The sequence below is a fragment of the Physeter macrocephalus genome, chromosome 7, assembly GCF_002837175.3.
Source record: "Physeter macrocephalus isolate SW-GA chromosome 7, ASM283717v5, whole genome shotgun sequence".
Classification (NCBI taxonomy): Eukaryota; Metazoa; Chordata; class Mammalia; order Artiodactyla; family Physeteridae; genus Physeter; species Physeter macrocephalus.
In genome coordinates, this window is record NC_041220.1 from 107649396 (window position 1) to 107661350 (window position 11955).

Genomic DNA, 11955 nt, shown 5'->3' on the forward strand with positions numbered 1-11955 from the left:
CACACCACTGCCCGGGTCTCAGTCCGAGTGGACAAATAAGGCCAATTGGGCGTCCGGGGGTCTCCCTTCGTAGCCAGGACCGACTAACTACTGACCGAAGAGCTCCTTTACCCCTGAACCTCTACCTGACTCTAAAATGGGCAACAACGCTTTTTCTAACCGTTGGGTTGTTGAGAGGTGACATGGGTTTGTGTTTATAAAGCCCTTGACTGAGGCCCGGCACACAGTAGACGCTCACGACTCGCTTACTGCCTGGAGGGAGCGCCCCGATTCTTCCGGGCCGACGCTGCGCTCAGCTCCGGTGGGTGCAGCGGGGAGGCGGCGGCCCGCGCCCTCTCCTCCAGGCAGCCCCTAGGGCTGCGTTCGCCCGCTGTGCCTGCCGCGCCCTCTCCTCCAGGCCGCCCCCGGGGCTGCGCTCGCCCACTCGCCCCCTCTGCGCAGCCCCCGCCCATTCCCTCCTTCCCCTCGTGCTCCTCCTCCTCTTCCCGTGCCGCCTCCGGTCTCCCGCGTGGAGCGCGGCTCGGTGGACCCCGCGCCGCGAGCTCCAGCGTTCCAGAGCGGGCGCGGGCGAAGGGCGCGGCAGAAGAGCTAGTGTGGCCAGGGAGCGGCGGGCGAGGCGGGAGAGCGCCGCCAGGGGGAGGCCTGGGAGGAGGGGGCGCGGTTCCCGCCGCTGCGCGGCGCTCGGCCCCCTCCGGCTCGGCGCGCGGCTGCAGCCTGGGCTGGGCGCTCGCAGCACATTCCGCACCCGCACCACGGCGGCCGGGCATGTAGTAGCGGCAGCTGCGGCAGCGGCCGCGGCGGAATATGGGCGGGAACCACTCCCACAAGCCCCCGGTGTTTGACGAGAATGAGGAAGGTAAGAGGGCGAGGGGCGCCTGCCCCGCGCCGCCCGCTCGGGCATCGTCCGGGCATCCCTCCTTCCAGCACCCTTGGCTGAGCGTCGGCTGTGTGCCCGACCCGTGCCGGGCTAGGCGCTTCTACCGAGGCAACAACTCCTCGCGTCGGTGCCCCTTAGGGGCCGGGACGGTGCCGAGCGCGAGCCCGGGCGGGGGCATTCCGAGAGGAGAGTGAACCCGAAGGCTTCACTTGGGGGAGCAGGAGGGATGAGTTGACTTCGGAGGCGAGTCTGGATGTTGCTTGGGCTCCGGGGAAGCCCAGGTCTCCTTTAGAGCCCGAGGCTGAAGGAGGCGTTGTGTGTATGTGTACTACGCATTTGGTCTTGTGCACGGGCAAGTTCCATGCTGCCCTACTCATTCGCCCAGGACAGCTTAGGGAAACTTTTCTTGATTAAACTCTGTGTCTGGGCGGAAGGCGTCCCGCTGTTGGCAGCCTCCCAGGTGGAGGATTGGTGTAGGCGGTCCAACCTCATCTAAACTCCAGAACTGGGTTCTTGTGGCTCAGATGGTAGAGCTTCGTATTTGGAATAGCAGAACCCCTTTTCCAGCGCTGTGTGTCTGTGGACAACTTCCTTAACCTCTCTGAAACCTTTGTTTCTTCACCTAGGAGAAGAGACTTATGATAACCACTTACTACCTTAGGGGGTCGTTTGAAGCTTAACCGCTGGTAATTCATGTCAGAAGTGCCTTGTAAATATAATCAGTTACAGAGCTCTGCACAGTGTTGTTTATGTGTTAACTTTGCCTCTAAAAGCTCGGTTTCCTATTGCACTGGTTTTTCCAGTCTCCATTGTGCCCCCAAATGAGAGCCAGGTCTACTGAGCATAGTCCATGTGCCAGCCAGTGTTCTAGGGCTTTACATGTGCTCACTCAGGCCTCATGGCAACCGTATGAGGTGGGTACTTTTGTTGTTCCATTTTACAGTTGAAGAAAGAGATGTGTCCTAGTCAGAGCTGGCTTTGAGGCTGGACAGTCTGCCCTGGAAGCAGTGCTTCTTGTGCCTAGGAATAGGCTTGTGGGCATCAGTCATGATCTCTAAATCTACCAAGGCTGTGGGTGGTAGTCAAACGCTCACCCTGGCAGTCCCTCTGAAGAGAATACCTGAATACAGTCAATGTAATTGAGTCAGGCCCATTTGGTCCTTTCTTAAAGGAGTTCCTAGTCTAATGGCACTGAGGACCATCCGTGGTGATAAGGGCAGTGAGTGGGACCAGTGCAGGGGCTTGGAGACCCAAGGAAGGTTAAGCCCTTCCTGGTTGTTTAGTCTGGAGCACAGGTAGATAGGGAGCCAGGAGTGGACAGACAAGAGGTAGCCAGGTGGGTGGGGGAGGCTCTTGTGTATCCCAGGAAGCATTTGGACACCATGTAGCTGAACTCTTCCCCAGTCAAGTTCATAATAACCCTGAACTGCTCTATGAAAGTCAAAGTGATCTTGACACTTAAATCAGTATTTAAATATGTGCTCTGCTAGGGACACATCCTGCTTGGGGTGGATGTGGGGCAGGCCTGTCCCTTTGGGAGAACTTCTGTCCTGTGAGGTTACATTCAGGGGTGCTCAGACCCTATGAGAAGATACACTCATTGACAGATGGAGAGGATGACTTGGGCCAAAAACTTTCTGTTCTCAATCAGTCAAAGGTTTCCTGTCTATTTTGGGGAACAGACCTGTATTAGTCTGCTCAGGCTGCTATAACAAGATACCCCAGATGTGGAACTCTCTGGTGGTCTGGACTCTGCACCCTCACTGCTGAGGGCCTGGGTTTGATCCCCGGTCAGGGAACTAAACTCCCATAAGCTGCGTGACACGGCCACAAAAAAAAAAAAAAAAAAGAAAAAAAAAGAAAGCATTCACAAGATACCCCAGATGCTTAAACAAAAGAATTTGTTGTTGGTGGTGGCTTAAACAACAGAAATTTATTTTCTCACTGTTATGGAGGCTGGAAGTCCAAGATCAAGGTGCCTTCAGGGTTGGTTTCTGGTGAGGGCTCTCTCCCTGGCTTGCAGACAGCCTCCTTCTCCTTGGGTCCTCACATGACCTGTGTGCTCAAGGAGATAGAGAGAGATCTCTGGTGGCTCTTCCTCTTCTTATAAGAACGCCTGTCCCACAGGGTTAGGGCCTCACCCTTATGACCTCACTGAATGCTAATTATCTCCTTAAAAGCGCTCTCTCCAAACGTAGTCATGTTGGAGGCTAGAGCTTCAGCATCCGAAGTTTGGAGGGGACACATTTCGGCCCATAACAGGATCCTTTGATGAAAGCCATGGACTCCTTTCCCAGAAGAAAGCACAAACTTATGCATCACTCCCAATTTTAGAGGTTCGTGTTACTAGCCTGGGTCAAAGGTCACACTTTAGGTAATTTTATAGTGTTTCTCTTTTATTTGCAGAGGAAATTTGCTTCCCTTATATCGACAACTGTCTCTATCCTTTATCCCAGAAAATATGCTTTAAATATCTGTTGGCAAAATAGTTATATCTGGCATAGCCAGCCTTTTGATTTTCCTGCTGTTGTTCCTCATTCCAAAAGTGGTCGGGCTCAAGGTCAACTGCCTGGTTGAAATACAAGGTTAGGACTCTCCTCATTTTGCTGGCTTCCAGCTCAGTGAAATATTAACTTGTTTGATTTTGCCAGCATATGTCTCAATACCTGTGCAAGTAACACACTGTTATTTGCTGCCAATTGATTTGCTTATTTCATAGGCATGTACTGGTCATCTTTTCTGCTCCCACCCCTGTGCTGGGCAGCAGGAATATGGAGAAGATGAAGGCAAAGATCTAACCCTCAGGGAGCTCGCAGAGCAGATAAACAGCCAGGACAATGTAAGAGAGCTTAGGGGACTGTGGTATACCACAGGAGGTGCCCTAACCCTGGGGCAGAGAGGAGGGGTCAGAGAAGACTTCCTCTTAGACTGAATCTTGCAGAAATGGTAGAAGTTCCCAGGAAGGAGAGGTTGGTAGATAGGGGAAGGGTGTTTCAGAGGGAGGGAACAGAATGTGCAAAGACAGATGGTAAAGAATAAACATGGCTCTCTGGGGAGATTGTGGGGACTTTAGTACTCCTGCAATGTGGTGTGTGAGGCTGGAAGCTACAGGAGATGAACCCTGAGTGCTGGGCTGCCCTTAAAGGGCCCAGTGGCCATGTATTTGGAATTGACCTTATGGACATCTGTAGTCACGGAAGGATTTTAAGCAGGGCAGTGACATGGTCCTGTGACCGAACATGCTCTCCCAAACCAGAGTTGCTGAGTGGTTGAAGATGCAGATACCTACGCAACCAGAACGAATCTGATTTGTAAGTCATTTAAAGCTAAACTGTAGCTGAAAATTTGCCATTGTGTAATTGTACCATAACTGTCTACATTCTGATGGCAAACATTTAACTTGCATCCGGATAATATTAAAAACTGTAACTTAGTGATGCATGTGTGGACTCCTTTTCATACCTAACTGGGAATCATTATCACAGCTCAGCCAGGGAGGTCTCAGAATCTGCATTTTACTAGAGAGTTTACAGAGGACCTCCGGAAAACTGCCCAGGGTCCCATGGCCTGTGTATGGATGAGCTGGGACTCGTGAGTTAAACCCCCAGGGCTGTTTAACTCCAGAGTCTGGTACCTAACACTGTTTCCTGTGCCACCTCTGAGACCTATAGGAAAATTCATCCCTCATAGATACATAGGACCAACGCAGGATGAGACTAGCACACAGATCAGGCTCTGATAGAGGTCTCTTTATGCAAACGACTATAGGAAGATAGTAACAGTGCATCCTGACAGCACTTGATCATTTACAATAATCAGCTACCATCTTCAAAAACATTTTGTTGAGCTGTCATATCATAATGCAAGTTCTGGGAATGAAAGCAAAATCATCTCCCTTTCCAAATTCGTGTCATAATTGTTTTTAAGTTTTTTTTCCTTTACTATCCTAATCTATGTCTAGACATTTTTACATAAGGGTAAACTTGCCACACAAAATGATTTCTGCTTTTTCTCTTAGCATCATGTTTTAAGTAGTTTATGTTGCTATAATGTCTTCAAAATTAATATTTTAATGGGCTATAATATTCCATCCGATGGAACTATTGTAACTTAAATGTTTTCTTGTTGTTAGACATGCAGGCTGCTTTCAGTGTTTCATCTTTATAAGTAAGTTGCCTGAAAATTTTATACGTAAAGCATTTTTCTTCTTTTAAGTGAATTCCTTAAAATGAGGTGCAGTGAGTGAGATTATTGGATCGAAAGGATTGAATAAGTTCTAGGACGCCAGAAACATGTTCTTAAATTATGTTTCCAAAAGTTTTTTTTTTTTTAATATCAATGTTGTATCAATTTATGGCCTGTACCCACATTTGAGGGTATCGGTTTCACAACCTTGTAAACAACTCTGGGTATTCTCATTTTAGATTGTTAGGAGTTAAAGGGACATTTAAAAAGAAATGTAACTTCTATATTATTGTTGGGCCGGGTAACTTCACATGCAGCATAGAACATGAAAGCATCTTCTTGGTTAACATAAATATACAACAAAAGTTGTTAAACTCTGGGCACAGTCAGATAACAAAGGCAATTTAAAAAATCACTCCCTAAAGTTGCAATCAGGCTTCACTTGGAGACAGTCTTTTGAACCTGGGGTGTCCCTGTCATTGTGATTCACAAAGTGGCTGAAATCTCTTAATGGGGCAGGATTCACTTGCAACTTTGTCTCAACTTTTTTAGAACTTGGGGCAAGCTCACTTGTGTTATACATTGCTTTTCATCCTTGTACCAGTTGTGGCTTGTGCAAAAGGTAGAAACCAAACATATTCTGAGGAAGTTTGGAATTGCTCTGAATGCACTTTGTTCTTTATATATAGAGTACGTACAGAAGTAGAGTCTGGAGAGAGGCCATGTAAGGGATGTGGGCTTATGGGCTTGGTGTCCATATGTGTATCAGGCATGTGTGTGTCTAATGCAAGAGTCTAGAATGTAAAGCTTAGATTTTAAGATCTACACCTCATTTGAAAGTTCATTTTGATTTGTCTTGTACATGGGGGATTAAGAAAATTACCATAAATCAGTCTGAGATGGTTAAGTAGAAGTGAATTGTAGGATGCATTTATACCTTTCAACCCTCCTAGAAAATAAATATGGACTTCATAAGGATAAACCATGTATTAATCATCTCTATAAAGTCAGACATAAGTATACACACTAATGGATTTCATTGACTATAACGCACACACTTTCCCATGTTTTAACATTTCTGAAATTGGGATGTGCTTTATGATCAGTGCCGGTCATGGTGGTACTTGTGATGTAATTTTAGTGTTTGTACATGGTCACAGTTGTTCGTACTAACGTGCTATATGAAAGGTCTAAAGGAACTCTTTTAATGGATGCGAAAGAATCACATCGTAGGTTAATTGGCAGCATTTCTTCCTTCTTGGTGGCACATAAAATAATAGTGCATTTAATGTGGATGGCACCTGAAAGTAGATGGAATAGAGCATGCCAGCCTCCTTCAGCTGCAAGTGACAGAAAAGCAACATGAGTTCCTTTGAAGGGAATTAATTGGCTCTGGCCACGTCTCATCACTTCCATTCTGGTCCAAGCCAGCGTCACCTCTCTTGCTTAGGTTATTACAATAACTTCCTTAACTGGTCTGCTTACTTTTACCCTTCCCCTCTTCGATGGCACCTCCATGCAGCAGCCAGAGTGATCCTGTTAACATGGGCATCATTTTTTGTGCATTGGTCTCCTCCTAAGGAGTTACAAGCTCCTTAAAGTAGGGATGTGGTGTGATTGATTCACTGCTGTGTCCCCAAGCCCTAAAACACCTGGAACATAATAGATGCTCAGTAAATTTTTGATGGACAAATCAGTAAATGAATGAATGTAAGTGTAGGTCTCATCAGCTGTGACTGGAACCAAGTTCCTGAATACTATCATGAGAAATCTTCCTCCTTGGATTCTCTCCTCTGTGTGGCTCCAAGCAGGCTCTCTCCTCATGAGGCCCTTACCACCCCCAGGCTCACAGCCTCACAACTCCAAGTGTGGAAAAGGGAGTATCTTTTTCACCATCTCTGCAGAGAACATCCCAGGGTTAGTTCCGATGGGTTCTCATGAGGTCTTGGGCCATTCTTGCACCAATGGCTGTGACCAGGGAGACTGAGGCTCTAACTGGCCGGGCTGGATCTCATGCCTACCCTTGGATTCAGGGGGTGGCGTTGGTTCCCCTGAGGCATTGGGGCTAAGAAGATATGTGAAGAATAGTCTCAAGGAATATTGGAGTATCAACAGAAGAAGAGAAGTTGACCCTGGGTCAGGCAGGTAAAAACAAACAGAAGCATCTACTCCAGTGACTATTATTTTTGTGTTCCTTGAAACATGGAACATTCCTTGTTTATTTTGTTGCATATCCACTTCTGCACTAGACTATGACTTCCTGAAGAGCAGCAATTCTTTCCTTTTCACCTTGGTGTCTGCAAGGCCTAGAGTGGGGCAGTGAAGGCCTATGGCAGCTCTTTGTTGAATGAGAGACGAAAGTAATAATTTATTGGGGGCCAATTTCTTACATTCTTCTGAGTTCAGAAGCTGTTGAGAAACAAACGAAGAAATTTCAGGTGTATTATTAATAAAGTTGGTTTGGAGAACCGACTTGGATTTGAGTCCAGAATGGCCTTTCTGTTCTTGTCCCTTAATTTCAAGCTTGAGACTTGCTTGGGCAGAGAATTGAGTCTGTAAGGTGGGCTCTGGGACCGTGGTTCCCAGTCACAGAGAAACCCAAGAAATTTCCAAAAAATGGCAACCTGTAATGATCAATGGATATCGGACTTTTTTTTTTTTTTTTTTTTTTTGCCATACGCGGGCCTCTCACTGCCGTGGCCTCTCCCGTTGCGGAGCACAGGCTCCGGCCGCGCAGGCTCAGCGGCCATGGCCCACGGGCCCAGCCGCTCCGTGGCATGTGGGATCCTCCCGGACCGGGGCACGAACCCGTGTCCCCTGCATCGGCAGGCGGACTCTCAACCACTGCGCCACCAGGGAAGCCCGATATCGGACTCTTGTATGTCATGATTTGGGCTATGACTTCTCTTCCCATGGAGAGAGAAGGCAGATCTTTCCCCTAGTGCTTTCTGGGTAAGACAAAAATCCCTCTTTTATGGGACAGCAAAAGGGTGGAGAGGGGAGATGGCTCTCACGATATGAGCTGGAGTGGATAGGGTGTTAGGATGGCGACAGGATTTATGATGAGTCTTGAGGGAAGGGTTTAAATGCCTTGAGAGAAGAAGAATCGGTATTTTAGAAGGATCAATCAGCATAAGCTAGCACTGAGCTTAGGCATTCTCCTGAGAGAATTGGTAGGAACAAAATATTCTTAGCAATACTCAGTTATCTAAAATCTGGGCTCTGAGCTATTACAGACAGAGATGGAAAAACTGTTCTACAAAGAGCAGTGAGAGTCCTGACACCCTAAAGGGATATTCTCCTGCAGACGATGGGGACAAACAGTTTAGGATACCAGGGGAGAACTGTGCACCAGAACTACCCAGAAGAGAAAATCAGGCTTATTAGCCAGAGCTAACCAAGGAAAAAGTGAAGACCGATATTGTTACTGATCCTGCAGTCTAACTCCTTTCAGCCCTTGTTTTTTCTGACCTTCTTGGAGTGTCCTTATTCATTGAGGAGTCTGGCCTCTGGTTCCTCTTTCCATCTGTGAAGTCAGTAATATAAATAGGCCCCATTCTCTCAATGTGGGGTTTTACCGCTGTTCACCCATATCCCGTCCCTGTTTATTTCCGTGCAAAGAATTGTCCTTCCTTGTCCCATTGCAGTTCTGTGGGAACACGTGACTCGCTTTGGTCAATGTGAGCAGAGGCAATGTGTGTCACATCTTGGAAAAAGTATTTACGACCTAGGTGTCACTTCGTATGTCTCGCTCTGGGCAACCACAGTGTTCTGGATGGTGGAACTTACTTCAGCCTGGCTCCCAGAGTGAGTGCAACGTGGAACGGAGGCCACACCGACTACCAGCCCACCTGACCTGGGACATGGCATCAGTGAGACAGACACTTCTGCATTTTGAAGGCACTGAGATTTGGGGCTGCTTGTTACTGTAGCATAACACAGCCTGTCCTGATTGGCACACGTACCAAAACCAGCTCTCCCTCAGGCAGAGAGCATTCAGTATTTTACAGTTAATTATTATGTTAGCTGTATTCTTATTGTAGATACGCTTTATCCTGTTATTTTCCTTCTATCTCGATTTGCTGGGGGGTTTTTATTATCAATGAGGGTTGAATTTAAGTAAATGCTTTTTCTCCATCTGTTGAGATAATATGTGGTTTTTCTCCTTTTTCTTTATCTGACTAGGTGAAGAATCAAATTTTTAGAGTATTCTTAAATAATAAATCATTCTTGGCATAAAACCCACTTTCTCATGATGTGATATATTATTAGATTTGATTTGGTAATATTTTGTTTATAAATGTTTCATAAGAGGATATTATGAACAGTATGCCAATACATTTGAAATTTGGGTAAAATCACTACTTTGGAAAACACAACTTAGCAAAAATAATACAAGGAGAATTTAAATATTAGAATAATTATATATCTATTAAGGAATTGAACCTGTCGTAAAAATTTTCTTGTAAAGGGAAGTCTAGGCCCAGATGTCTTCATAGGTGAATTCTTCCAAATGGTAGAAATAATAATAATGATAATCTTCCACAAACTCTTCCAGAGAAGAGCAAGAAAGGGCACACTTTTTTTTTTTAAACATCTTTATTGGAGTATAACTGTTTTACAGTGGTGTGTTAGTTTCTGCTTTACAACAAAGTGAATCAGTTATACATATACATATGTTCCCATATCTCTTCCCTCTTGTCCCCGCTTGGTGTCCATACGTTTGTTCTCTACATCTGTGTCTCAACTTCTGCCCTGCAAACTGGTTCATCTGTACCATTTTTCTAGATTCAACATATATGCTTTAATATATGGTATTGTTTTTCTCTTTCTGACTTACTTCACTCTGTATGACAGTCTCTAGGTCCATCCACATCTCTACAAATGACCCAATTTCATTCCTTTTTATGGCTGAGTAATATTCAATTGTATATATGTACCCTAACTTCTCTAGCCATTCATCCATTGATGGGCATTTAGGTTGCTTCCATGACCTGGCTACTGTAAATAGTGTTGCAATGAACATAGGGATGCATGTGTCTTTTTGAATTATGGTTTTCTCTGGGTATGTGACCAGTAATGGGATTGCTGTGTCATATGTTAGTTCTATTTTTAGTCTTTTAAAGAACTTCCATACTGTTCTCCATAGTGGCTGTATCAATTTACATTCCCACCAACAATGTAAAAGGGGTCCCTTTTCTCCACACCCTCTCCAGCATTTGTTGCTTGTAGATTTTTCTGAGGATTCCCATTCTAACTGGTGTGAAGTGATACCACATTGTAGTTCAGATTTGCATTTCTCTAGTAATTAGTGATGTTGAGAAGCTTTTCATGTGACTCTTGGCCATCTGTATGTCTTTTTTGGAGAAATGTCTATTTAGGTTTTATGCACATATTTGGATTTTTTTTTGTTTGTTTTTTTGTTATTGAGCTGCATGAGTTGCTTATAAATTTTGGATATTAATCCTTTGTCAGTTGCTTCATTTGCAACTATTTTCTCCCATTCTGAGGGTTGTCTTTTGGTCTTGTTTATGGTATCCTTTGCTGTGCAAAAGCTTTTAAGTTTCATTAGGTCCCATTTGTTTATTTTTGTTTTTATTTCCATTTCTCTAGGGCACACGTTTAATGTCTTTTTAAAGAATTTTTATTCTTTTTCATATTCTTTTACATTATGGTTCATCACAGGATATTGAATATAGTTCCCTGTGCTCTACAGTAGAACCTTGTTGTTTATCCATTCTATATATAATAGTTTGCATCTGCTAATCCCAAACTCCCAGTACTTCCCTCCCCCACCCCCTTAATGGCTTTATTAGTTTTTTAAAAAACAAATTTATTTATTTTATTTATTTATTTTTGGCTGTGTTGTGTCTTTGTTGCCGCGCGCAGGCTTTCTCTAGTTGTGGCAAGCAGGGGCTGCTCTTCGTTGTGGTGTGCTGGCTTCTCATCGTGGTGACTTCTCTTGTTGAGGAGCATGGGCTCTCGGCACACGGGCTCAGTAGTTGTGGCTCACAGGCTCTAGAGCGCGGGCTCAGTAGTTGTGGCGCATGGGCTTAGTTCCTCCGCGGCATGTGGGATCTTCCCGGACCAGGGCTTGAACCCGTGTCCCATGCATTGGCAGGTGGATTCTTAACCACTGCACCACCAGGGAAGCCCATCTTTATTAGTTTTTGGTATCAAGGTTATATTGGCCTCATTAAAAGAATTTGGAAGTACACCATTTCTTGCAATTCTCTGTAAGAGTTTGTTTAGGATTGTTATTATTTCTAAGTTTCACATGTATGGGCCAAATGTTCATAATATCTTCTTAATCTTTTCAGTGTTTGTAGGATCTGTAATGGTATCTTCTTTCTTAATTCTGATTTTGGTAATTTGTGTTTTCTCCCTCCTTAATTTATTTTTTGATTGGTCTTGCTTGGGTTTATCAGTTTTTTAGATTTAAAAATACCCTTGGCTTTCTTAATTATGATTTGTTTGCTAATGATTTACTGGTTTATGTTCTCATTTTAATTTTCTCCTACGTACATACTTACTGTTCTTTTTCTAGATTTTTGAGATAGAATCTTTGATCGTTGATTATATTTACTCACATATTCTGCTCATTATTTCCTCCTTCACTTGGAAGTTTCCATTGGAATTATCTTTATTTTGCCTGAAATATTTTCTTTAGCATTCCCTTTAGTGTATGACTTCTGGTGACAAGTCTCACTTTTTATTTGTCTGAAAATCTCTTCATTTAAACTTTGTTTATGGGCTTCCCTGGTGGCGCAGTGGTTGAGAGCCTGCCTGCCGATGCGGGGGACGCGGGTTCGTGCTCCGGTCCGGGAGGATCCCACATGCCGCGGAGCGGCTGGGCCCGTGAGCCATGGCCGCTGGGCCTGCGCGTCCGGAGC

General features: G+C 45.1%; 1 protein-coding gene across 1 annotated transcript in view; it reads left to right on the top strand.

The window, feature by feature from the left end:
* Window positions 1-804: 804 nt before the first annotated feature.
* STK32B (serine/threonine kinase 32B) overlaps window positions 805-11955 on the top strand; it is a 364152-nt gene continuing 353001 nt past the window's right edge. Inside the window, exon 1 of the mRNA XM_024119534.2 lies at window positions 805-856. Coding sequence (XP_023975302.1) covers window positions 805-856 — 52 coding nt within the window. The remainder of the gene's footprint in view (window positions 857-11955) is intronic.